The sequence below is a fragment of the Ranitomeya variabilis genome, chromosome 1, assembly GCF_051348905.1.
Source record: "Ranitomeya variabilis isolate aRanVar5 chromosome 1, aRanVar5.hap1, whole genome shotgun sequence".
Taxonomy (NCBI): Eukaryota; Metazoa; Chordata; class Amphibia; order Anura; family Dendrobatidae; genus Ranitomeya; species Ranitomeya variabilis.
The window spans coordinates 721,809,406-721,831,979 of NC_135232.1; the positions used below are offsets into that span (position 1 = coordinate 721,809,406).

Sequence of the window (22,574 nt, forward strand, 5' to 3'; positions counted from 1 at the left end):
GCGCACTTCCTGAAAACAAGGGCGGTGGAGTGTGTGGAGCACAATGGGTTTGTGTTGAGTTTATTGTCATTCGTCCTTACCCACAATTACTTCCTGTTTAATGGGAGGTACTTCCACCAGCTCAGAGGTACAGCGATGGGGAGCCCTTGTGCCCCCACGTATGCTAACATCTTCCTGGGCTGGTGGGAGGAAACCCAGGTTTTTGGGGAGGAGGAAGCATGGTGGAGCCCGCTGATTACACTATGGGCCAGATATATTGACGACATACTGATATTTTGGTCCGGGTCGTCAAGTGAGTTCTGCAGATTCGTTGAGAGTATGAACGTCAATGCTATCGGTTTAAGATTTACATCGGAACACCATGAGCACAGTATAAATTTCCTTGATTTAACCATTTCAAAAAGACAGGATGGAGGGATCGATACGTGTACCTTTCGGAAGCCCACTGCGGCTAACAATTTGTTGAAGTGGACAAGCCATCATCCTTTGCCCTTGAGGAGAGGAATACCTAAAGGGCAGTTCCTACGGGTTAGGAGAAATTGTTCAGATGTGGGGGTCTTTAGGAAACAGGCTAAAGACCTATATGGGAGGTTCAGAGCAAGGGGGTATCCCAAAGAGGTACTGGATGGCCCGTTTAGGGAGGCCCTGACAACCAATAGGCAGTCCCTGCTGGCTAAGAGGGATCGTGAAACAACTGAGAAGGTTGTCAGGATGATAGGTACCTATGATGGACAGTCTAATAGGGTATTTCAGATCTTTCGCAAGCATTGGGATATCTTGCTTGCGGACCCCAGACTGAAAAATTTGGTGTCCCCTAGACCAAGCATTACATACAGGAGAGGGAGAACCATTGGGGATTCCCTTGTTCACAGCTTATATGAGAAGCCCAAGAAGGAGGGTACATGGCTTGACAGGCAACCATGTGGTTTTTTCAGATGTGGTAACTGCTCAAAGTGTACAATGATGGTACAGTGCAAGACCTTCTGTAGTGCGTCAAATGGGAGAGTATATCAGATCAGAGACTTCGGAAATTGTAAGTCAACCGGGATGGTATACAAAGCCACGTGCTCTTGCCCGAAAGACTATATCGGCAAAACGATTAGGGAATTGAGAGTAAGGGTTGGAGAGCACATGAGCGATGTAAGAAATAAAAGGGATACCCCGATTGCCAGACATATGAACGAGGTACATGCAGGGAATTTGAGAGAAATCACCTTCAATATGGTGGAATTGATTAGACCTAAAGTAAGGGGTGGCAATCTGGATAGGGCCATCCTACGTAAAGAAACAGAGTGGATGTATAGATTACAATCTCTATCCCCGAAGGGTCTTAATGAGTATCTTTCATATACCTGCTTTATTTGATTTTATGTACCTTTACTGATTGGATCCATTTATGGGCTCTTTAAGTGTTTTTGGGCATGTATTTTTTGATTAATGAAGCCATGTTACTTGGGTGCGTTTGCATACACCCCATTGTGGGATCTATTATAATTTATTGTTTGTTCATTAGTTCTGTTTTTCTATTAATAATACTGCCATATTTTTTTGTAAGGATACTTTTGATATTGAGCTCCTAAAAATCCCACTGATACCGCAGTTTTACTGATAAGATATCTGGTTTACCTTATATAAATAACCTGGACATGCGCAATACCGCTGTATTTGAGTGATATGCTGGAGTTGGATAGAACTACTCTGATTCTCTACAAAGCGGGTAGACACCACTGGGCATGCGCATTATCTCTGGATGTGTAAGGTTTACCACAGTCAGATGAACGGTAGGAGTCGCTTCCGGTCCTGCGCCCTGAGGTGGAACGCACGCTGCGGCGCTGTAAGTGGCTGAGAACTAAAATGGAGGCACCGGTGGGTGAGCGCAATGTCTGGGGACTCGCGCCGGATGGCGTAATCTATGTTTGTGATATGGCAGGTAAAACACCTGAATGCTTGTTTCTCTTAGCCACCGCTGATTTGGCGGTGGCGCTGATTGGAGCATATGTATAAACGGGGGTACTTAATTCCGCCCGGGGGTAACCGCCGGTTATGCCTTTTTTTATCCATGGCATCTGGTATCTGACGTGTGATGGGCCTCCTGATGAACCGTACCACGGGGAAACGCGTTGAGGCGTACAGAGGCATACATTATCAGGATAAGTGATCCCCATCTTTACCATTGCATAGAAACAGTTTATCTTGTATGGATTATTGAATGTGTGTCCTCATCTATGGGCACTATCTAATCTTTAAGCTATCTCTGGTGATACTCTAGATGGTATAATATTATATGGGTGCTTTCCTGTGCCTCTTTCTTTTGTTTTGTTTGTTTTTTGATACTGATTTATTGCCGTTATGATATGGCAAAACCTGGCAATATACTTATTATTGTGAGTTATCACTTTGCAGTCAGTTGGATGCACATTTAAATTATATATGACTGCATGTTGCTCTGCCTTGCACCCTCCTCCCTATTTTTGCTAAGTTCATTATATTTATTTTTTATATATGGGTTGGTGTGACCAATAAATTATTTTGCTTTTTTCATTTCTGTTCTATTAAATATTGTTTTCTCACCTTTGTATATAGGGTGAGATAGGGCAGAAAGGGACAGTCTACGGTGAGTGGGGGCGCCAAAAAAGCGTGTTTAGGGTGCCAACCTCCACAGCAAGGCAGGTTATAGCTAGTTCATTGTAGGGTATTTGCTAGGTGGTCACCTTGGGTAATTTTTAGCAATATTTTTTGCTGGGAGACACACTGTATGGTGTTAAATTTTATATTAATATCATTAAAAGTTGCGTTTTAAAGGGATATATGTTCACTTTGAAGGTTGGGATATGCTCTGTGTATGTGGTTGGGGTATGCTCAGTGTGTGTGGTTAAGGTTGGGATATGCTCTGTGTATGCTCAGTGTGTGTGGTTAAGGTTGGGATATGCTCTGTGTATGTGGTTGGGGTATGCTCAGTGTGTGTGGTTAAGGTTGGGATATGCTCTGTGTATGCTCAGTGTGTGTGGTTAAGGTTGGGATATGCTCTGTGTATGTGGTTGGGATATGCTGTGTATGTGGTTGGGGTATGCTCAGTGTGTGTGGTTAAGGTTGGGATATGCTGTGTATGTGTTTGGGGTATGCTCAGTGTGTGTGGTTAAGGTTGGGATATGCTGTGTATGTGGTTGGGGTGTGGTTGGGGTATGCTCAGTGTGTGTGGTTAAGGTTGGGGTATGCTCAGTGTGTGTGGTTAAGGTTGGGATATGCTGTGTATGTGGTTGGGGTATGCTCAGTGTGTGTGGTTAAGGTTGGGATATGCTGTGTATGTGTTTGGGGTATGCTCAGTGTGTGTGGTTAAGGTTGGGATATGCTGTGTATGTGGTTGGGGTAGGCTCAGTGTGTGTGGTTAAGGTTGGGATATGCTCTGTGTATGCTCAGTGTGTGTGGTTAAGGTTGGGATATGCTCTGTGTATGTGGTTGGGATATGCTGTGTATGTGGTTGGGGTATGCTCAGTGTGTGTGGTTAAGGTTGGGATATGCTGTGTATGTGGTTGGGGTATGCTCAGTGTGTGTGGTTAAGGTTGGGATATGCTCTGTGTGTGGTTAAGGTTGGGATATGCTGTGTATGTGGTTGGGGTATGCTCAGTGTGTGTGGTTAAGGTTGGGATATGCTGTGTATGTGGTTGGGGTATGCTCAGTGTGTGTGGTTAAGGTTGGGATATGCTGTGTATGTGTTTGGGGTATGCTCAGTGTGTGTGGTTAAGGTTGGGATATGCTGTGTATGTGGTTGGGGTATGCTCAGTGTGTGTGGTTAAGGTTGGGATATGCTGTGTATGTGGTTGGGGTATGCTCAGTGTGTGTGGTTAAGGTTGGGATATGCTGTGTATGTGGTTGGGGTATGCTCAGTGTGTGTGGTTAAGGTTGGGATATGCTGTGTATGTGGTTGGGGTATGCTCAGTGTGTGTGGTTAAGGTTGGGATATGCTGTGTATGTGTTTGGGGTATGCTCAGTGTGTGTGGTTAAGGTTGGGATATGCTCTGTGTATGAGGTTGAGGTATGTGCAGTGTATGCAGTTAAGGTTGTGGTATCCTCACAGTGTATGTGTTTAAGGTTGTGGTATCCTCACAGTGTATGTGTTTGGGGTATGCGGTTAGGGTTGGGGGTGTGCTCAGTGGAAATGCCAGTATTTTGAGATCCAAATTGCAACATTTTGGCCAGATTGTCGCCTCCATCCTCTAAGTATCGTTCTACTCTGTTCAGACAGCAGAATGTGTTACCAGTAGTGTTGAGCGATACCTTCCGATATCGGAAAGTATCGGTAAGTATCGGCCGATACCGTCAAAGTATCGGATCTAATCCGATACCGATACCCGATCCCAATGCAAGTCAATGGGACGAAAATATCGGAATTAAAATAAACCCTTTATAAACTTGTAGGTTCATTCTACATGAAGGAAAACAACTAAGAATAATGTAGGATGTATTGGGGGAGGTGGCGGAGACATTAAAGGCTCAGAGGTTTAGCCCAATCAAATAGAATAGCAGGATTTTTATTTTTTTTTATGACGTTCGGCGTTAGAAAGATTTTGACTGTTATTTTTTTTTATTTTATTTTGTCAGACATTGATGTTTCACTACTTCCACGCCCTTCACCTTCTTTTTTACTTCTCCCACACTTTCTTCTTCATTATCCTCATCATCAGCTTCTTTGACATCAACTTCTTCACCTTATTCATCTTCTTCTTCATCTTCTACCTATTATTTTTTTTGTTACATTGTTCATATTCTTTTTATTTTACTATTATCTTCTTCATATTCAACTTCTTCATCATATTCTTATTTGTGACAGGCATTCCCGTAGTTGTTATCTATAAAAGTTTGAAGATTACACCTTCCGTTCTGCCTGTCACAAAACAGTTACATTTGTCCGCGTTCAGTTTGGCCTGCAGCATCAGGCTTTATCCAGGGGCACTACGAGGAGGAACGGACTCACCCCCATACACTGCTTAGTCTTCTTCTGCTTATAATTTAGATAATATCTTTTGCTCTGATATTTAGTGTTATGCTTAATGTTCTTCTGCTCTTTGTTCTGCAGCCTCTTGTTCTTCTGCTTCTCGGTCTTCCAGGTCGTCGTCGTCTCCAGGGTCGTCGTCTGCGGGGTCGTCGTCATCAGGGTGGTCTTCAGGGTCATCGTCTCCAGGGTCGTCGTCATCACGGTGGTTGTCGTCTCCGGGGTCGTCGTCATCAGGGTGGTCTTCAGAGTCATCGTCTCCAGGGTCGTCGTCATCACGGTGGTTGTCGTCTCTAGTGTCGTCGTCATCTTAGGGGTGGTCTTTTGGGTCATCGTGTTTAGTCTCTTGAACTTGGAAATGTAGCAGAAGGTACAAGAAGGCTGAGAAAATGCCGAGAAACAGCTGATGGAACTGGAACTCGGATGGCTACCAGAAGGTCCAAGAGCCAATGGAACTACCGAGGACCAGCTGACGTTACTGGAACCCGGTTACTAAGCAGGAGGTACCCGTGCCTGAAAGCACTACCAAGGACCACCTGACGTTGGTGGAACTCGGATACCCAGAGGGAGGCACCTAAGCCAAAGGCTCTGCCCGGAACCAGCTGACGGTACTGGAACCAGGATGGGGAGCAGAAGTTACAAGAGCAAAAGACACTGCCGAGAACCAGCTGACGGTGCTGGAACCCGGATGGGTAGCCGAATGTCCAAGAGCCAATGGAACGACCGAGGACCAGCTGACGTTACTGGAACCCGGTTACTAAGCAGGAGGTACCCGTGCCTGAAAGCACTACCAAGGACCACCTGACGTTGGTGGAACTCGGATACCCAGAGGGAGGCACCTAAGCCAAAGGCTCTGCCCGGAACCAGCTGACGGTGCTGGAACCAGGATGGGGACCTATTCAAGCTTGTCTTCCTAGAGCCCCAACTGGCGGTGTTGGAGCCCAGGGTCAGCAGGAGGAGGAGATGGAGCAGAGTGTAGGCCGAAGCCTGCACTGGCGGCAGCTTTGGGTCTGTTGTGCCTGCGTGGCTGTTGCAGGACACGTTGCCGGCTGCAACACAGGGGAACAGCTGGCGGTGCTGAACCCCACTGACACATTGGCTGGTGTTTTTCTCTGTGCAGCTAGCAGTACCGGGCCCCAACTGGCGGTGTTGGAGCCCGGGCTCTGCAGGGGGAGCAGAGTGTAGGCCGAAGCCTAATTGAACCAATTTCAAAGGTAACCTTTAACCCCCCCTCAGGTGTTACAAAGTAGAAGAGCCACAGCTTATGCAGCAGTAGTGCTGCACAAGTCAAAGGTTGCTCTTTTAATTTTTCTCCTTGCACACGCTGAATGAAACACGTATAACATTTAGCCCTTTATACAGTCAAACTGTGTTGGAGGCGCGAGTTCCCTTCGTAATGAGACGCAGCACAGATGTCAAGAATCCCAGCTGGGTGCAGCCTCCTGAGCGTTGTTATTTGCTGTACAGGAGTCTGCGCTGTCGTGTTATCCCCTGGCCTAGCGCTGTTAGCGCTGCCCATCTTCTGACATCATTTAATGTCGGCCGGTGCGGTTCGCGATGACCATGAATCCCAGCCCCGCAGTGTCTTAACATTGTTAAAACACTGCGGGGCTGGGATTCATGGCCTGGCGCAGCACATATGTTCGCCTCTCACACTCGGGTCCTTACACCCGCTTCAGACTGTGCGGCGTCAGCTGATCCCTTATCGCATGCCACGGCCATGAAGCCGCACAGTCTGAAGAAGGCGGAAGGAGATGAGGGACAGGCGAACTGATGCACTGCTCATGCCCATCAATCACACCCTCGCAGTCCCAATAAATAAGACACCGAGGGGCGTTGTGTGGGTCAGGGCGGCCGCAGAGGCGCAGGCAGCCAAACAATCATGCCAGAAGACGGGCAGCGCTACCAAGGGGGTTGCAGCGTGTCATTACAAAGGAAAGTCACACCACCGGGACGGTTAAATGGTCACACAGGGGACACATTTTAGACGTGTTTTCAGTTCCACATGTGCGAGGAGAATACGTTTATGAGCCACCTTGCACACATGCAGCATTACCGCTGTACAAGGTGGCTGTAAAACGTACAAACGCCTGGGGGAGGGGGGACAGGTTCCCTTCAATTTCAGTTCTTGTGGCTTTTGCAGGACACGATGCCGGCTACACAGCAGGGGAACAGCTGGCGGTGCTGAACCCCACTGACACATTGGCTGGTGTTTTTCTCTGTGCAGCTAGCAGTACCGGGCCCCAACTGGCGGTGTTGGAGCCCAGGGTCAGCAGGAGGAGGAGATGGAGCAGAGTGTAGGCCGAAGCCTGCACTGGCGGCAGCTTTGGGTCTGTTGTGCCTGCGTGGCTGTTGCAGGACACGTTGCCGGCTGCAACACAGGGGAACAGCTGGCGGTGCTGAACCCCACTGACACATTGGCTGGTGTTTTTCTCTGTGCAGCTAGCAGTACCGGGCCCCAACTGGCGGTGTTGGAGCCCGGGCTCTGCAGGGGGAGCAGAGTGTAGGCCGAAGCCTAATTGAACCAATTTCAAAGGTAACCTTTAACCCCCCCTCAGGGATTACAAAGTAGAAGAGCCACAGCTTATGCAGCAGTAGTGCTGCACAAGTCAAAGGTTGCTCTTTTAATTTTTCTCCTTGCACACGCTGAATGAAACACGTATAACATTTAGCCCTTTATACAGTCAAACTGTGTTGGAGGCGCGAGTTCCCTTCGTAATGAGATGCAGCACAGATGTCAAGAATCCCACCTTGGTGCTGGGTGCAGCCTCCTGAGCGTTATTTGCTGTACAGGAGTCTGCGCTGTCGTGTTATCCCCTGGCCTAGCGCTGTTAGCGCTGCCCATCTTCTGACATCATTTAATGTCGGCCGGTGCGGTTCGCGATGACCATGAATCCCAGCCCCGCAGTGTCTTAACATTGTTAAAACACTGCGGGGCTAGGATTCATGGCCTGGCGCAGCACATATGTTCGCCTCTCACACTCGGGTCCTTACACCCGCTTCAGACTGTGCGGCGTCAGCTGATCCCTTATCGCATGCCACGGCCATGAAGCCGCACAGTCTGAAGAAGGCGGAAGGAGATGAGGGACAGGCGAACTGATGCACTGCTCATGCCCATCAATCACACCCTCGCAGTCCCAATAAATAAGACACCGAGGGGCGTTGTGTGGGTCAGGGCGGCCGCAGAGGCGCAGGCAGCCAAACAATGATGCCAGAAGACGGGCAGCGCTACCAAGGGGGTTGCAGCGTGTCATTACAAAGGAAAGTCACACCACCGGGACGGTTAAATGGTCACACAGAGGACACATTTCAGACGTGTTTTCAGTTCCACATGTGCGAGGAGAATACGTTTATGAGACACATTGCACACATGCAGCATTACCGCTGTACAAGGTGGCTGTAAAACGTACAAACGCCTGGGGGAGGGGGGACAGGTTCCCTTCAATTTCAGTTCTTGTGTCTGCATGGCTTTTGCAGGACACGATGCCGGCTACACAGCAGGGGAACAGCTGGCGGTGCTGAACCCCACTGACACATTGGCTGGTGTTTTTCTCTGTGCAGCTAGCAGTACCGGGCCCCAACTGGCGGTGTTGGAGCCCAGGGTCAGCAGGAGGAGGAGATGGAGCAGAGTGTAGGCCGAAGCCTGCACTGGCGGCAGCTTTGGGTCTGTTGTGCCTGCGTGGCTGTTGCAGGACACGTTGCCGGCTGCACAGCAGGGGAACAGCTGGCGGTGCTGAACCCCACTGACACATTGGCTGGTGTTTTTCTCTGTGCAGCTAGCAGTACCGGGCCCCAACTGGCGGTGTTGGAGCCCGGGCTCTGCAGGGGGAGCAGAGTGTAGGCCGAAGCCTAATTGAACCAATTTCAAAGGTAACCTTTAACCCCCCCTCAGGGGTTACAAAGTAGAAGAGCCACAGCTTATGCAGCAGTAATGCTGCACAAGTCAAAGGTTGCTCTTTTAATTTTGCTCCTTGCACACGCTGAAAGGAACACGTATAACATTTAGGCCCTTACACAGTCAAACTGATTTTGAGGCGTGAGTTCCCTTCGTAAAGAGACGCAGTACAGCTGGCAAAAATGCCACCTTGGTGCTTTGCGCGGCCTCCTGAGCATCGTTATTTGTTGCACAGGAGTCTGCGCTTTTGTGTTATCCCTTGGCCTTGCGCTGTTAGCGCTGCCCATCCTCTGACATCATGTTATGTCGGCCGTTGCGGTTTGCGATGACCATGAATCCCAGCCCCCCAGTGTCTTAACATTGTTAAAACACTGCGGGGCTGGGATTCATGGCCTGGCGCAGTACATATGTTCGCCTCTCGCTTGGGTTCTTACACCCGCTTCAGACTATGCGGCGTCAGCTGATCCCTTATCGCATGCCACGGCCATGAAGACGCACAGTCCGAAGAAGGCGGAAGGAGATGAGGGACAGGCGAAGAAATGCACCGTTCATGCCCATCAATCACACCCTCGCAGTCCCAATAAATAAGACACCGAGGGGCGTTGTGTGGGGCAAGACGGCCGCAGAGGCGCAGGCAGCCAAACAATGATGCCAGAAGACGGGCAGCGCTACCAAGGAGCTTGTTGCGTGTCAATACAAAGGAAAATCACACCTGAGGGACGTTTTAATGGTCGCAGAGGACTCATTTTTAGACGTGTTCACTTCAACATGGGCAAGGAGAATAAGTTTCTGAGCCACCTTGCACACATGCAGCATTACTGTCGTACAAGGTGGCTGTAAAACGTAAAAACGCCTGGGGGAGGGGGGACAGGTTTCCTTCAATTTCAGTTCTTGTGTCTGCGTGGCTGTTGCAGGACACGTTGCCGGCTACACAGCAGGGGAACAGCTGGCGGTGCTGAACCCCACTGACACATTGGCTGGTGTTTGGCTCTGTGCAGCTAGCACATCTGGGCCCCAACTGGCGGTGTTAGAGCCCAGGGTCAGCAGGAGGAGGAGAGGGAGCAGAGTGTAGGCCGAAGCCTGCACTGGAGCAAGTTGAAAGGGAAACTTTAACCCCCCCAGGCGTTTGTAGCTGTAAGAGCCATCGTGTACAGCACTAATGCTGGAAAAGGTAAACTTAGCTCTTTTAATTATGGTCCTTGCACATGCTGAACCTAACACTTATGAAAAGTGTCCCCTCCTACCGTGATACCGTCCGGTAGGTGGAACTTTCCTTTGTGATGTGACGCAGCACAGCCGTCATTCTTACCCCCGTGCGCCGCCTCCTCAGCGTTGTTTGAATCAGTCCCGGAGCCTGCGCTGTTAGGTTAGCCCTTGGCCATGCACACATTTTGCGCTGCCCGTCTTCTGACATCATTTGGTGTCAGGCTGGCTGTGCCTGTGCAGCCGTGCTGGCCGAGATCCCGCCTCGTACTGTCTTCTGATTTAATCCCACTGGGGGCCTGAGATCCGTGGCCATGCGCAGTGCATACCCTCGCCTCTCACTCCCCTCCCTACGGCTTCTTCAGACTGTGCGGTGTCACGGCCGTGGCATGCTATTAGGGACCAGCTGACACCGCACAGTTTGAAGAAGCCGTAGGGAGATGAGTGAGAGGTGGAGGTTCAGATATGCACTGCGCATGTCCATGGATCTCAGGCCCCCAGTGGGATTAAATCAGAAGACAGTACGAGGCGGGATCTCGGCCAGCGCGGCCGCACAGGCGCAGCCAGCCTGACACCAAATGATGTCAGAAGACGGGCAGCTCAAAATGTGTGCATGGCCAAGGGCTAACCTAACAGCGCAGGCTCCGGGACGGATTCAAACAACGCTGAGGAGGCGGCGCACGGCGCCAAGGGGGTAAGAATGACGGCTGTGCTGCGTCACATCACAAAGGAAAGTTCCACCAACCGGACGGTATCACGGTAGGAGGGGACACTTTTCATAAGTGTTAGGTTCAGCATGTGCAAGGAGCACCACGAAAAGAGGCACTTTTTCCCTTTGCATCATTACTGCTGCACAAGGTGGCTCCTTCAGTAACAAACGCCTGAGGGGGGGGGGGGACAGGTTCCCTTAAATTTAACTTGTTGTGCCTGCGTGGCGGTCGCAGTACACGTTGCCGTATACACAGCAGGGGAACAGCTGGCGGTGCTGAACCCCACTAACACATTGGCGAGGTGTTTGGCTCTGTGCTGACAGCACTTCTGGACGGCAACTAGCGGTGTTGGAGCCCAGGGACAGGAGGGGGAGGTGGAGGAGATAGGAGGGATTGCCACACACACAGCAGGGGAACAGCTGACGTTACTGAACCCCAATAACAGAGGAGGGACTGTTGGGACTGTGCGGACAGCACTTCTGGACGGCAACTAGCGGTGTTGGAGCCCAGGGACAGGTGGAGGAGGAGGAGGTGGAGGAGGTAGGAGGGATTGCCACACACACAGCAGGGGAACAGCTGACGTTACTGAATCCCAATAACAGAGGAGGGACTGTTGGGACTGTGCGGACAGCACTTCTGGACGGCAACTAGCGGTGTTGGAGCCCAGGGACAGGTGGAGGAGGAGGAGGTAGGAGGGATTGCCACACACACAGCAGGGGAACAGCTGACGTTACTGAACCCCAATAACAGAGGAGGGACTGTTGACTGTGCGTACAGCACTACTGGACGGCAACTAGCGGTGTTGGAGCCCAGGGACAGGAGGGGGAGGTGGAGGTGGAGGAGATAGGAGGGATTGCCACACACACAGCAGGGGAACAGCTGACGTTACTGAACCCCAATAACAGAGGAGGGACTGTTGACTGTGCGTACAGCACTACTGGACGGCAACTAGCGGTGTTGGAGCCCAGGGACAGGAGGGGGAGGTGGAGGAGATAGGAGGGATTGCCACACACACAGCAGGGGAACAGCTGACATTACTGAACCCCAATAACAGAGGAGGGACTGTTGACTGTGCGTACAGCACTACTGGACGGCAACTAGCGGTGTTGGGGCCCAGGGACAGGAGGGGGAGGTGGAGGTGGAGGAGATAGGAGGGATTGCCACACACACAGCAGGGGAACAGCTGACGTTACTGAACCCCAATAACAGAGGAGGGACTGTTGACTGTGCGTACAGCACTACCAGGCAACAACTAGCAGTGTTGGAGCCCAGGGACAGGAGGGGGAGGTGGAGGTGGAGGAGATAGGAGGGATTGCCACACACACAGCAGGGGAACAGCTGACGTTACTGAACCCCAATAACAGAGGAGGGACTGTTGACTGTGCGTACAGCACTACCAGGCAACAACTAGCGGTGTTGGAGCCCAGGGACAGGAGGGGGAGGTGGAGGAGATAGGAGGGATTGCCACACACACAGCAGGGGAACAGCTGACGTTACTGAACCCCAATAACAGAGGAGCGACTGTTGACTGTGCGTACAGCACTACCAGGCAACAACTAGCGGTGTTGGAGCCCAGGGACAGGAGGAGAAGCAGAGGAACACAATGTAGGCCGAAGCCTGATTGGAGAAAGTCGAAAGGGAACCTTTAACCCCCCCCCAAGGCGTGTGTAGCTGAAAGAGCCAGCTTGTGCAGCAAAAAAGATGCAAAAGGAAAAGGTGGCTCTTTTCATGATGCTCCTTGCAAACACAGAACTAAACACTTATAAAATGTGTCCCCTGATACCGTGTGACCGTCCCGGAGGTGGGACTTTCCTTCGTAATATGACGCAGCACAGCCGTCATTCCTACCTCCTTGGCGCCGTTCCCCGGCTCCTCAGCGTTGTTTGATTCCGTCCCGGAGCCTGCGCTGTTATGTTATCCCTTGGCCAGGCACACTTAGCGCTGCCCATCTTCTGACATCATTTGGTGTCAGGCTGGCTGCGCCTGTGCGGCCGCGCTGGCCGAGAGCCCGCCTCGCAGTGTCGTCTAATGTAATCCCACCGCGGGCCTGGGATCCGTGGCCATGCGCAGTGCATATCCTCGCCTCTCACTCCCCTCCCTACGGCTTCTTAAGACTGTGCGGTGTCACGGCCGTGGCATGCTATTAGGGACCAGCTGACACCGCACAGTCTGAAGAAGCCGTAGGGAGATGAGTGAGAGGTGGAGGTTCAGATATGCACTGCGCATGTCCATGGATCTCAGGCCCCCAGTGGGATTAAATCAGAAGACACTGCGAGGCGGGCTCTCGGCCAGCGCGGCCGCACAGGCGCAGCCATCCTGACACCAAATGATGTCAGAAGACGGGCAGCGCTAAGTGTGCCTGGCCAAGGGATAACATAACAGCGCAGGCTCCGGGACGGAATCAAACAACGCTGAGGAGCCGGGGCACGGCGCAAAGGGGGTAGGAATGACGGCTGTGCTGCGTCATATTACGAAGGAAAGTCCCACCTCCGGGACGGTTTTACGGTATCAGTGGACACATTTTATAAGTGTTAAGTTCTGCGTGTGCAAGGAGCTAAACAAAAATAGCTACCTTTTCCTTGTGCAGCATTACTGCTGTACAAGGTGGCTCTTTCAGTAACAAACGCCTTGGGGGGAGGGGGGGACAGGTTCCCTTACATTTCAGTTGTTGTGTCAGCGTGGCGGTCGCAGGACACATTGCCGGCTACACAGCTGGGGATCAGCTGACGTTACTGAAACCCAATAACACTGGGTCGTATGTTTTGACTGTGCAGACGGCACTTCTGAGCCTCAACTGGCGGTGTTGGAGCCCAGGAATTTAAGTTCAGGTGGTAGAAAGATGAACACAACAGGAGACCTGGATACTGTAGACAGTCACCTAATTATTTAATCAGGAAGAGGAGTGGCAAATTCCTGCGAGATCCAGGCCTTGTTCATTTTCAGGAAAGTAAGCCGGTCAACGTTATCGGAGGATAGTCGCATGCGACGGTCAGTTAGTACACCACCTGCAGCACTAAAGACGCGTTCCGATAATACACTAGCCGCAGGGCAAGACAGCACCTCCAATGCATACTGGCTTAGCTCTGGCCATGTATCCAGCTTTGAGACCCAAAACTTGAAAGGGGAAGAGCCGTCTGGGAGTACAGCAAGAGGGCAAGACATGTAGTCTGTCACCATCTGACGGAACCGTTGCCTCCTGCTGACTGGAGCCGTCTGTGATGGTGTAGACTTTTGTGGCGGGCACAGAAAACTGTGCCACAGTTGGGCCATACTGGTCTTGCCTTGGGCAGAGGCACTGCTTCTGCTCCCTCTTTGTGCAGAGCCTCCACCACTGCCTGGACGCACTGAGCTGCTTTGGAATGCACTAGCAGCACTTCTCTCAGTTGGAATGGAGAAGATGATGGAATTCACCAGTGTGTCTTGGTACTCCCGCATTTTTCGCTCCCGGTTCAACGGTGTGATGAGGCTTTCTACGTTGTCCCGGTAGCGAGGATCGAGGAGGGTGAACACCCAATAATCAGACATGTTGAGAATGTGGGCGATGCGGCGGTCGTTTCTCAGGCACTGCAGCATGTAATCCACCATGTGCTGCAGACTGCCAACTGCCCAAGAAACGCTGTCCCCTGCTGGAGGCGTGATCTCTGCCCGCTCGTCATCACCCCACCCTCGCTGTACACACTGAGTACTGGACAATTGTGTAACTCCCTCCTCTGGACGGATGTCTTCCTCCTCCATTGACTCCTCCTCATCCTCCTCACAAACTGTCCCCTGCCTACGCGTTTGTGAGGAACCACGTGGCGCTGACTGTCCAGAAGATGATGGAAATGCTGAATCCTCATCCTCCACCTCTTCCACAACATCATCCCTTAGCGCTTGCAGTGATTTTTCAAGCAGGCAGATAAGGGGGACAGTCATGCATCATCTGCACTCGCCATCCGCGTGGAATAATCAAAGGGACGCAAAACCTGGCAGACGTCATTCATAGTGGCCCACTCTGTGGTTGTGAAGTCTGTACGGCGCTGACTGCGACTTCTTTGCGCCTGAAGCAGCTGGTACTCCATTACAGCTTGCTGCTGCTCACACAACCGCTCCAACATATGTAACGTGGAATTCCACCTGGTAGGTAGGTCACATATGATGCGATGTTCCGGCAGGCGGTGTCGGCGCTGCAGAGCCGCAATGCGCGCTTTTGCCGTGCTGGAACGCCGCAAGTGAGCACACTCTAGGCGGACCTTGTGCAGCAGTGCATCAAGATCCGGATAGTCCCTCAGAAAACTCTGCACGACCAAATTGAGCACATGTGCCAGACATGGGATGTGAGTGAGGTTGCCGAGGCCCAGAGCTGCCACCAGACTTCGGCCATTATCACACACTACCATGCCTGGCTGGAGATTCGCTGGCACAAACCACACATCGCTCTCCTGCTTGATGGCATTCCAGAGCTCCTGCGCTGTGTGGCTTCGATTCTCCAAAAAAATTAATTTCAAGACGGCCTGTTGACGTTTGGCCACGGCTGTGCTCATGTCGGTCGTAACAGGTACACGTTCATCACGGGTCCATGTGGAGGTGGACTGTGACGGCTCCTGCAGCGATGATTCTGAGGAACTGGTGTAGGAGGAGGAGTCAATGCGTACAGAATGGATTCCTGCAATCCTTGGAGTGGGCAGGACACGTCCTGCGCCACTCGCACGGTCTGTACCCGGCTCAAGACATTAACCCAATGGGCAGTGAGGGAAAGGTATCGCCCCTGTCCATGTTGACTGGTCCACGCATCGGTGGTGAGGTGGACCTTGCTACTGACGGCGTTCAGTAACGCGTGTTTTATGTGTCCCTCCACATGCTTGTGCAGGGCAGGGACGGCTTGCCTGCTGAAGTAAAAGCGGCTGGGCACATTGTACTGTGGGACTGCCAATGACATCAAGTCACGGAAGCTGTCAGTCTCCACCAGCCTGAATGACAGCATTTCCAGTGACAGAAGTTTGGCAATGCCTGCAGTCAGAGCCTGTGCTCGTGGGTGGTTTGACGAGAAAGGCCGCCTTTTCTCCCATGCCTGTACTACCGATGGCTGTAGACTGGGCTGGGAGTGTGTGGATGACTGGGAAAGTGGTGCTGCGGGTGGAATTACAGCGGGTCTCTGGACAACAGGGCCAGAGGTTCTTCCACGGCGATCCTGGGAGGAAGCCGAACCAGCTGCGTGTGAGCTGGAGGAAGAGGCAACACGAGCTGAAGAGGTGGTAGCTGCCGCTGTTGGTTGGCCTAGCTCTTCAGTGTGTTTTTCTAACTCCGCCGGGTGCCTGGTGCGCACATGTTTCCACATGTTGGAGGTATTGAGGTTGCTGACATTTTTCCCTCTTTTTACTTTGTGATGACACACCTTGCATTTGACATAGCAAATGTCATCTGCAACTGTGTCAAAAAAGGACCAGGCACTGCAAGTCTTGGGAGCGCCCTTTTTGGCTTTTGGAAGAGACATGCTCCTAACGGGTGCCAAAGCGGAGGCTGCAGGATCTGCAGTCTTCCCCCTCCCTCTCCCTCTTTGGGCCGTACGGGGAATCTCTTCCTCAGAGCTGCTCCCACCACCTTCCTGTCCCTCACGCCAAGATGGGTCAAGGACCTCATCATCTACACTACCCTCTGCCCCCAACTGCTCCTCCTGGGTAGTCTCAGCAGCAGAGCACGCACCAGTAAGTGGCACCTGAGTGTCATCATCAGCTGATGCGGCCTGCGATGTGGTGAACGGAGCCACTGGCCCACCCGCCTCTTCAGAGGAAGAGAGAAAAAGCTGTTGGGCATCACTGCACCCTGCCTCTTCTTCCATTTCTCCAATGCTGCTTGGCTGGCCCCCTGTTTCCAAGCCAAGAGATTCAGAGAACAGAAGTAGAGACGGCTCCTGTCCTGGGCTCTCTGTCTGCCTGGGTAATTTGGCAGGTGGTGAAGAGACAGATGGCTGCTCTCCAGTGCTCTGTGTCTGAGAGGATGTGGCACTAATTGAAGTTGATGCATTAGCTGCCATCCATCCGACAACGGCTTCAATTTGTTCTTCACGCAGCAGCGGTGTACGGCGCTCTGCGACAAAGCTGCGCATGAATGGCTGTTCCCTGGTGAAAGTGGGTGCTGATGAGTCACCGGTGCCCGCAGCAGGCACAGAATCCCCACGTCCCCTCCCTGCTCCGCGCCCACGCCCACGTGCCTTACTCACTGCCTTCTTCATCTTGATTGACTGATAAAGATAAGCAGAAAAGTACTAACGGATTTGTGTGCTTATTCCTGAACAACTCCTCCTAACAGGTATAAGAAACACTAATTTTCTAAAGTGTGGACTAGACTTTAATATGAGCTAATGTGGCCTACACAAATGTAAAGTGGTGTCACTGGTGTGTTTGGTGAACTTTATTATTTATTTATTTTTTGGGGGCTGAACTGACAACAGATAGAGCTGCAGTCACACGGAGACCGTGCAGACAGACGTAAACGGCGCTGCAAGGCCCAAAAACCCTCCTCTACGTTATCCTATGTAGTGTTTTTCCACAAATTAGCTGGAGACGGGTGGAAAGACACTAATAGGAATTTTTTGAAAAAATGTGCAGCAGCCTGCACTACTTAAAACAAAATGAAAATTGATTTGGCGGTATGATGCAGTGAAGAACCCTGAGCTGGAGACAACCAGGCTATGGCTGCTCACAGACTACAGGGCGAGCTGCAGTCACACGGAGACCGTGCAGACAGCCGTAAACGGCGCTGCAAGGCCCAAAAACCCTCCTCTACGTTATCCTATGTAGTGTTTTTCCACAAATTAGCTGGAGACGGGTGGAAAGACACTAATAGAATTTTTTTGAAAAAATTAGCAGCAGACTACACTACTTGGAAAAAAAAAAAAAAAAAAAGAACAGTATGAGGCAATGAACCACCCTCCCTGAACTGAATACAACCAGCTATGGATGGCCTATGGCTGCACTCAGACTAGAGTGGGCTGCACTCACACACACAGACCTTGCAGATCGCTGTGAAAACAGCGCTACAAGGCAAAAGCAAGGTGAATAGTAGGTGAACACAGCGGTTGCTAAATTAGCCTTTGGAAAGCACAAAGAAGCAAATCGCTATCTCTAAACTGGCCCTCAGTCAGCAAACAGCGTCCTGTCACTAACTGAATTCACAGCAGAGTGAGCGCAAAATGGCGCCAGCGACTTTTAAACTGCATCATGACATCATTTCAGCAGCCAATCACAGCCATGCCAGTAGTTTCATGCCCTCCATGCTGAACAGGATGTGCCCACACTTGGAATCATTCTCATTGGATGAATTTGTGCATTTTGAATCTGGGAACTTCCGATTCCGGTATCCGATACGCGGCAAGTATCGGAATACCGGTATCGGAATTCCGATACCGCAAGTATCGGCCGATACCCGATACTTGCGGTATCGGAATGCTCAACACTAGTTACCAGTGATGCGTCTGTACCATTTCTCTCTTCTTCTTGACTCTTACTTGCTATGAGCTTTGATGTAGTTATAGACTCACCTAGATGACAAATTCAGGAGTGACATAATTGTTAAAGACCAGAAAATGAGCTTACTGACACATCACTATTAACTCATCGTGCAGTCTCCATGCTCTGCGTATCATTGTACGTGGAAAACTGCAATTTGGTTTTCTTACAACTTTTGCACACACTTGTGTTGCCCACAATAAAAGGATTTCAGTAAAAGTTCCCTCCCTTCAAATCTTGAGCCACATCTAAGGCAGCAGCGCTGATGATAAGATGCTTTCACATGTCCCAGATATGCTGTGGATTTCTCCCCAGATTTTCAGGCAGTAAATCCGCCACCCATTACGTCTTATACTTCAGAATATATAATGATTTTCCGGTTTAAGGAGCAAATCCACACGTGGCACGGAATGAAGCGACCTCTGCACTAGACCTGTATGACCAGGACAGGGGGGCAGTGTCTGAATGTACACAAGGATGTAAGATCTCTGCTTGCTGTCAATGATTGCAATTAGAGATTGAAGATTAAGTAATCGAATCTGTAAAATAATCAGCGCATAATTAAAAGGTTTTTACTATCTGTGATTCTTACACCAGGAAAGTCATGATGAGAATCTGCTGCTGAGTGATGAAGATTTGCCAGAAGAGCGACTGCAGCGATCTCTCTCAAGGTATGAAGACCCCTGAGGGAAGTGATGGGGGTGATGTATTATGATCTATTTACTATGAGCACAGCGATCCCCGGTGGCCTTTTTCTAATCGATTACTCCATTGTTTTTTCTAGTGAATTAAAGTCGTCAGCGATCTGGAAAATTCACTCGGAGTAAGTTTTGGGCAGAGAATGATCATTAGAAACCTTCACTGGCGAACCGCCAAAAGTGGAAAACCAAGCGGCCACTATGGCGCCTGTGAGTGCGCCCGGGGCAGTGCCTTAGCATTGAAATTCTGTCTCCCCAGGAAGCAGATCCAGGAGCATACAATAATGGAGGAGGAGCAGTCCTCTCCCTGTTCCACCATTAAGCCTGTGTGTCTGAGTCTCTGTGCAGCAGGCACAATAATGTCCCGAGTTTGTGTCTGCTGTGCTGAACCTCAGTCCACCTCGCCTCCCGTGTGCTGCGCAGACCACCTTGCTTCCCGTGTGCTGCGCAGGCCACTTCACCTCCTCTGTGCTGAGCAGGCCACCTCGCCTCCCGTGTGCTGCGCAGGCCACTTCACCTCCTCTGTGCTGAGCAGGCCACTTCCCCTCCTCTGTGCTGCGCAGGCCACCTCGCCTCCCGGGTGCTGCGCAGGCCACTTCACCTCCTCTGTGCTGAGCAGGCCACTTCCCCTCCTCTGTGCTGCGCAGGCCACCTCGCCTCCCGGGTGCTGCGCAGGCCACTTCACCTCCTCTGTGCTGCGCAGACCACCTCGCCTCCCGTGTGCTGTTCTGAATTGTTTCATTTTATTAATCAGTACGTGTAGGAGACTGTTGGGCCTCAATCTATACTGTGTGGTTGGATCTGTGGGCTGCAGCCATACTGTGTGGAGGATTCTGAGGTATGCCTTTATACAGTGTGTGTGGTCATACTGTGTGGGAGAGGCCTGGAGGACAGTCATACTGTGCTATGGGGTTTGTGGCCTGCAGTCAGTCATATTGTGTGGGTTGGGTCTCAGGGGCATCATACTTTGTTTGCTGGGTCTATGGGGGGGTGCAGTCACACTGCGTGGGTGGTGGGTCTGGGGGTTGCGCATCCTCTGCCATCACTATAAAACCCCTTCCATGCCCATCATCCTATGTGGAGAAGAATAAAATTGACTCTGAATACTGGACAGCCCCTTTAATGGTCTCCAACAATCGGCCACTAATTTTACACTGCACTGTGTGTACAATTATTAAACAATAGAGTATTTTGATCCCATCATCATTTTTATGCAGATTTCCCACCTCTGAGCGGCATAAACCTGAATGCTTATTGGATAGCGGAGATCTGGTGAGGAGTATTTCTGTAATGAGGGGGTGTGCCCTTTATCAGAGTGTGCAGAATTATTAGGCAGCCTGTTTTATTATATCCAAATGGGTCAAAAAAGATATTTACACAACTCTGTAAGACTGTTTTGGACTTTTCAGAGAACGCAGCTCCTGCAATTGCTCAGATATTGGGATGAACACCGAACTATAAAAAGATATTACTGCAAATGGTCACCGGGGGGGCAAAAAACGTGAAGGAGGAAAAAAATCTAGAAAGCTGCCTGACATGAGAAGGATCAGATACCAAGCAACCTGGAAAATTACTGCACTGGAGAAGAATAATGGCTTCATGACCTGCAGCCTCCCTGGAGGCCAGAAGTCCAATGTGTTTAGTGCTCAGAGACACAGCTGAGGGGAGGAGGCTGAAACCTGACCACCAATGAGAAAGATACAGAAGTACAAGGTGTTTAATAAGACACATGGCCCAGGAAAAGGTAGGCTGAAACGGAACACCTTGTACTTGTGTATCTTTCTCAGTGGTGGTTGGATTCAGCCTACCTTCTCCTGGGCCGTGTCTTAAATCAGTTTTGATGTTTCAATCTTTGTCTTGTCCATAAAAACGTTTGGGCCAAGAAACATCTGACCATCAGTCTGGACGGAGAAGATAGGTGGGCTGTGGCTGATCAGTTCTGGGCACAGAACTCCAATTCCATTGTGATCCATTTTCAACTCAAAAAGGTCCAATCACATCCTAAGCCTCCTGCTGGGGGTTTAGAAGAGTCTTTTTCCAGCAGTGGAGCAGGTATAAGTCTGTGTCTCTGTAGCAAACCAGGATTGTTCTGCAGGACAAGATTCCATCACAGCATTGAAATCTCCACTGCTCGGGGCCAGGAGAGACGAATAAGGACCTGACACCGTCCTCACCAGACTTGAACTGTAGAGAGAACTTTTACAGTGACCAAATATGACAGGTACTTGGTGTTTGGGAGGCAGAACTTGATAGTAGACTAAATGGGTGGAAGACTTAAAACTAAGAAACAAAAAGCCACGCTTCTTTTCAATAAAAATCTTTCAGTCACTGATGTTTCCCAACACATGTCTAAAAATGTATGTTTGAAATGTGTGGAAAGTATTTTTGTACTTTTCTATCTCAATTATTGTTTTGTGTATATTTAGTTGCTTAACAATTTTGCACACAGGCTTTGTGTTTAATTAGTAACAGAAGTAACAAGAGACTAAACCTAAAAGATTACAGTACCGTCAACCTGAAAATGTAATTGTGAAATAATAACATTTGAGTTTGGATGAGTAAATTGCCTAATAATTGTACACACATTGTATCCTTCCCCCTGCTGTCCCAGCGATGTCATTGTTAATCCTGCAGTCCATTAGTGGCCCCTAATAGGCTGCTTGACTTAAATAGCATAATGACGTGATGGGCCCGGGGAAAACTGCCACCTCTCCAGCAATACATGGGAAACGAGCATATTATATTTACAAGAGGAAGTGTAGTATTACTGTGCTTGTGGGCTTTCCACTATTCAGTCACTCATTAAATATGCTTTTGTGACATCCCCCCATCGTGAACAGTTATTACAAGATATCAGGAAATTAAGAGTAACATAGTTAGCAAGGCCGAAAAAAGACATTTGTCCATCCAGTTCAGCCTATATTCCATCAGAATAAATCCCCGGATCGATGTCCTTCTAAAGAACCTAATAACTGTAAGCTGCAATAGTGTTACACTCCAGGAAGACATCCAGGCCTCTCTTGAACCCCACGACTGAGTTTGCCAGAGAGTTTATACCTATGCGACACACAAATGCTTTCAATATAGTATGATAAAACAATGCTCCAATTCATTATTCTGATCTTCCCCTCCCAAAAAAAAAGTTCTCTCTTACTCTCTCACTCTCATACCTCAGCCCTGCACTTATAATGGAGGACTTACCTGTACATCTTGTCCTCTGGTCAGTCTCCTCCGCCATTTTTTTTTTCTACACCTGCAGTGCAGATCCCGAAGCACCTGTTAACTCTGCGTGTGCAGTGCAGACCCTGAAGCAGCAGGTAACCCTTCACCTCATTTTTCTGTTTACAGAGAGGAGGAATTGTCATACCTGAAGTTTGTGGCTGATGTGACCAATGAAATCCTGACCCTCGGCCTCTTCTCAGACCGGTGAGATGTTATCACATGATGATACAAGGGGAATAGAACAATAACTTTCATGGGTGGTCCCCATCTACCCCCTGTATCTAAGTGCTGCTATCTGTTTGTAGGGTTGTAGAGCGCTTGTTTCAACGACACCTAGAAGAAAATCGACATCGCTTGGATGAGGTAAGA

The 22,574-nt window shown here is 50.2% G+C and overlaps 1 protein-coding gene across 1 annotated transcript in view; it reads left to right on the top strand.

Annotated features, from left to right (window-relative positions):
* Positions 1 to 22,574, top strand: part of SPATA7 (spermatogenesis associated 7) — a 61,468-nt gene that overhangs the window by 37,502 nt on the left and 1,392 nt on the right. Inside the window, exons 8-11 of the mRNA XM_077267578.1 lie at positions 18,883 to 18,956; positions 19,070 to 19,108; positions 22,332 to 22,409; positions 22,511 to 22,568. Coding sequence (XP_077123693.1) covers positions 18,883 to 18,956; positions 19,070 to 19,108; positions 22,332 to 22,409; positions 22,511 to 22,568 — 249 coding nt within the window. The remainder of the gene's footprint in view (positions 1 to 18,882; positions 18,957 to 19,069; positions 19,109 to 22,331; positions 22,410 to 22,510; positions 22,569 to 22,574) is intronic.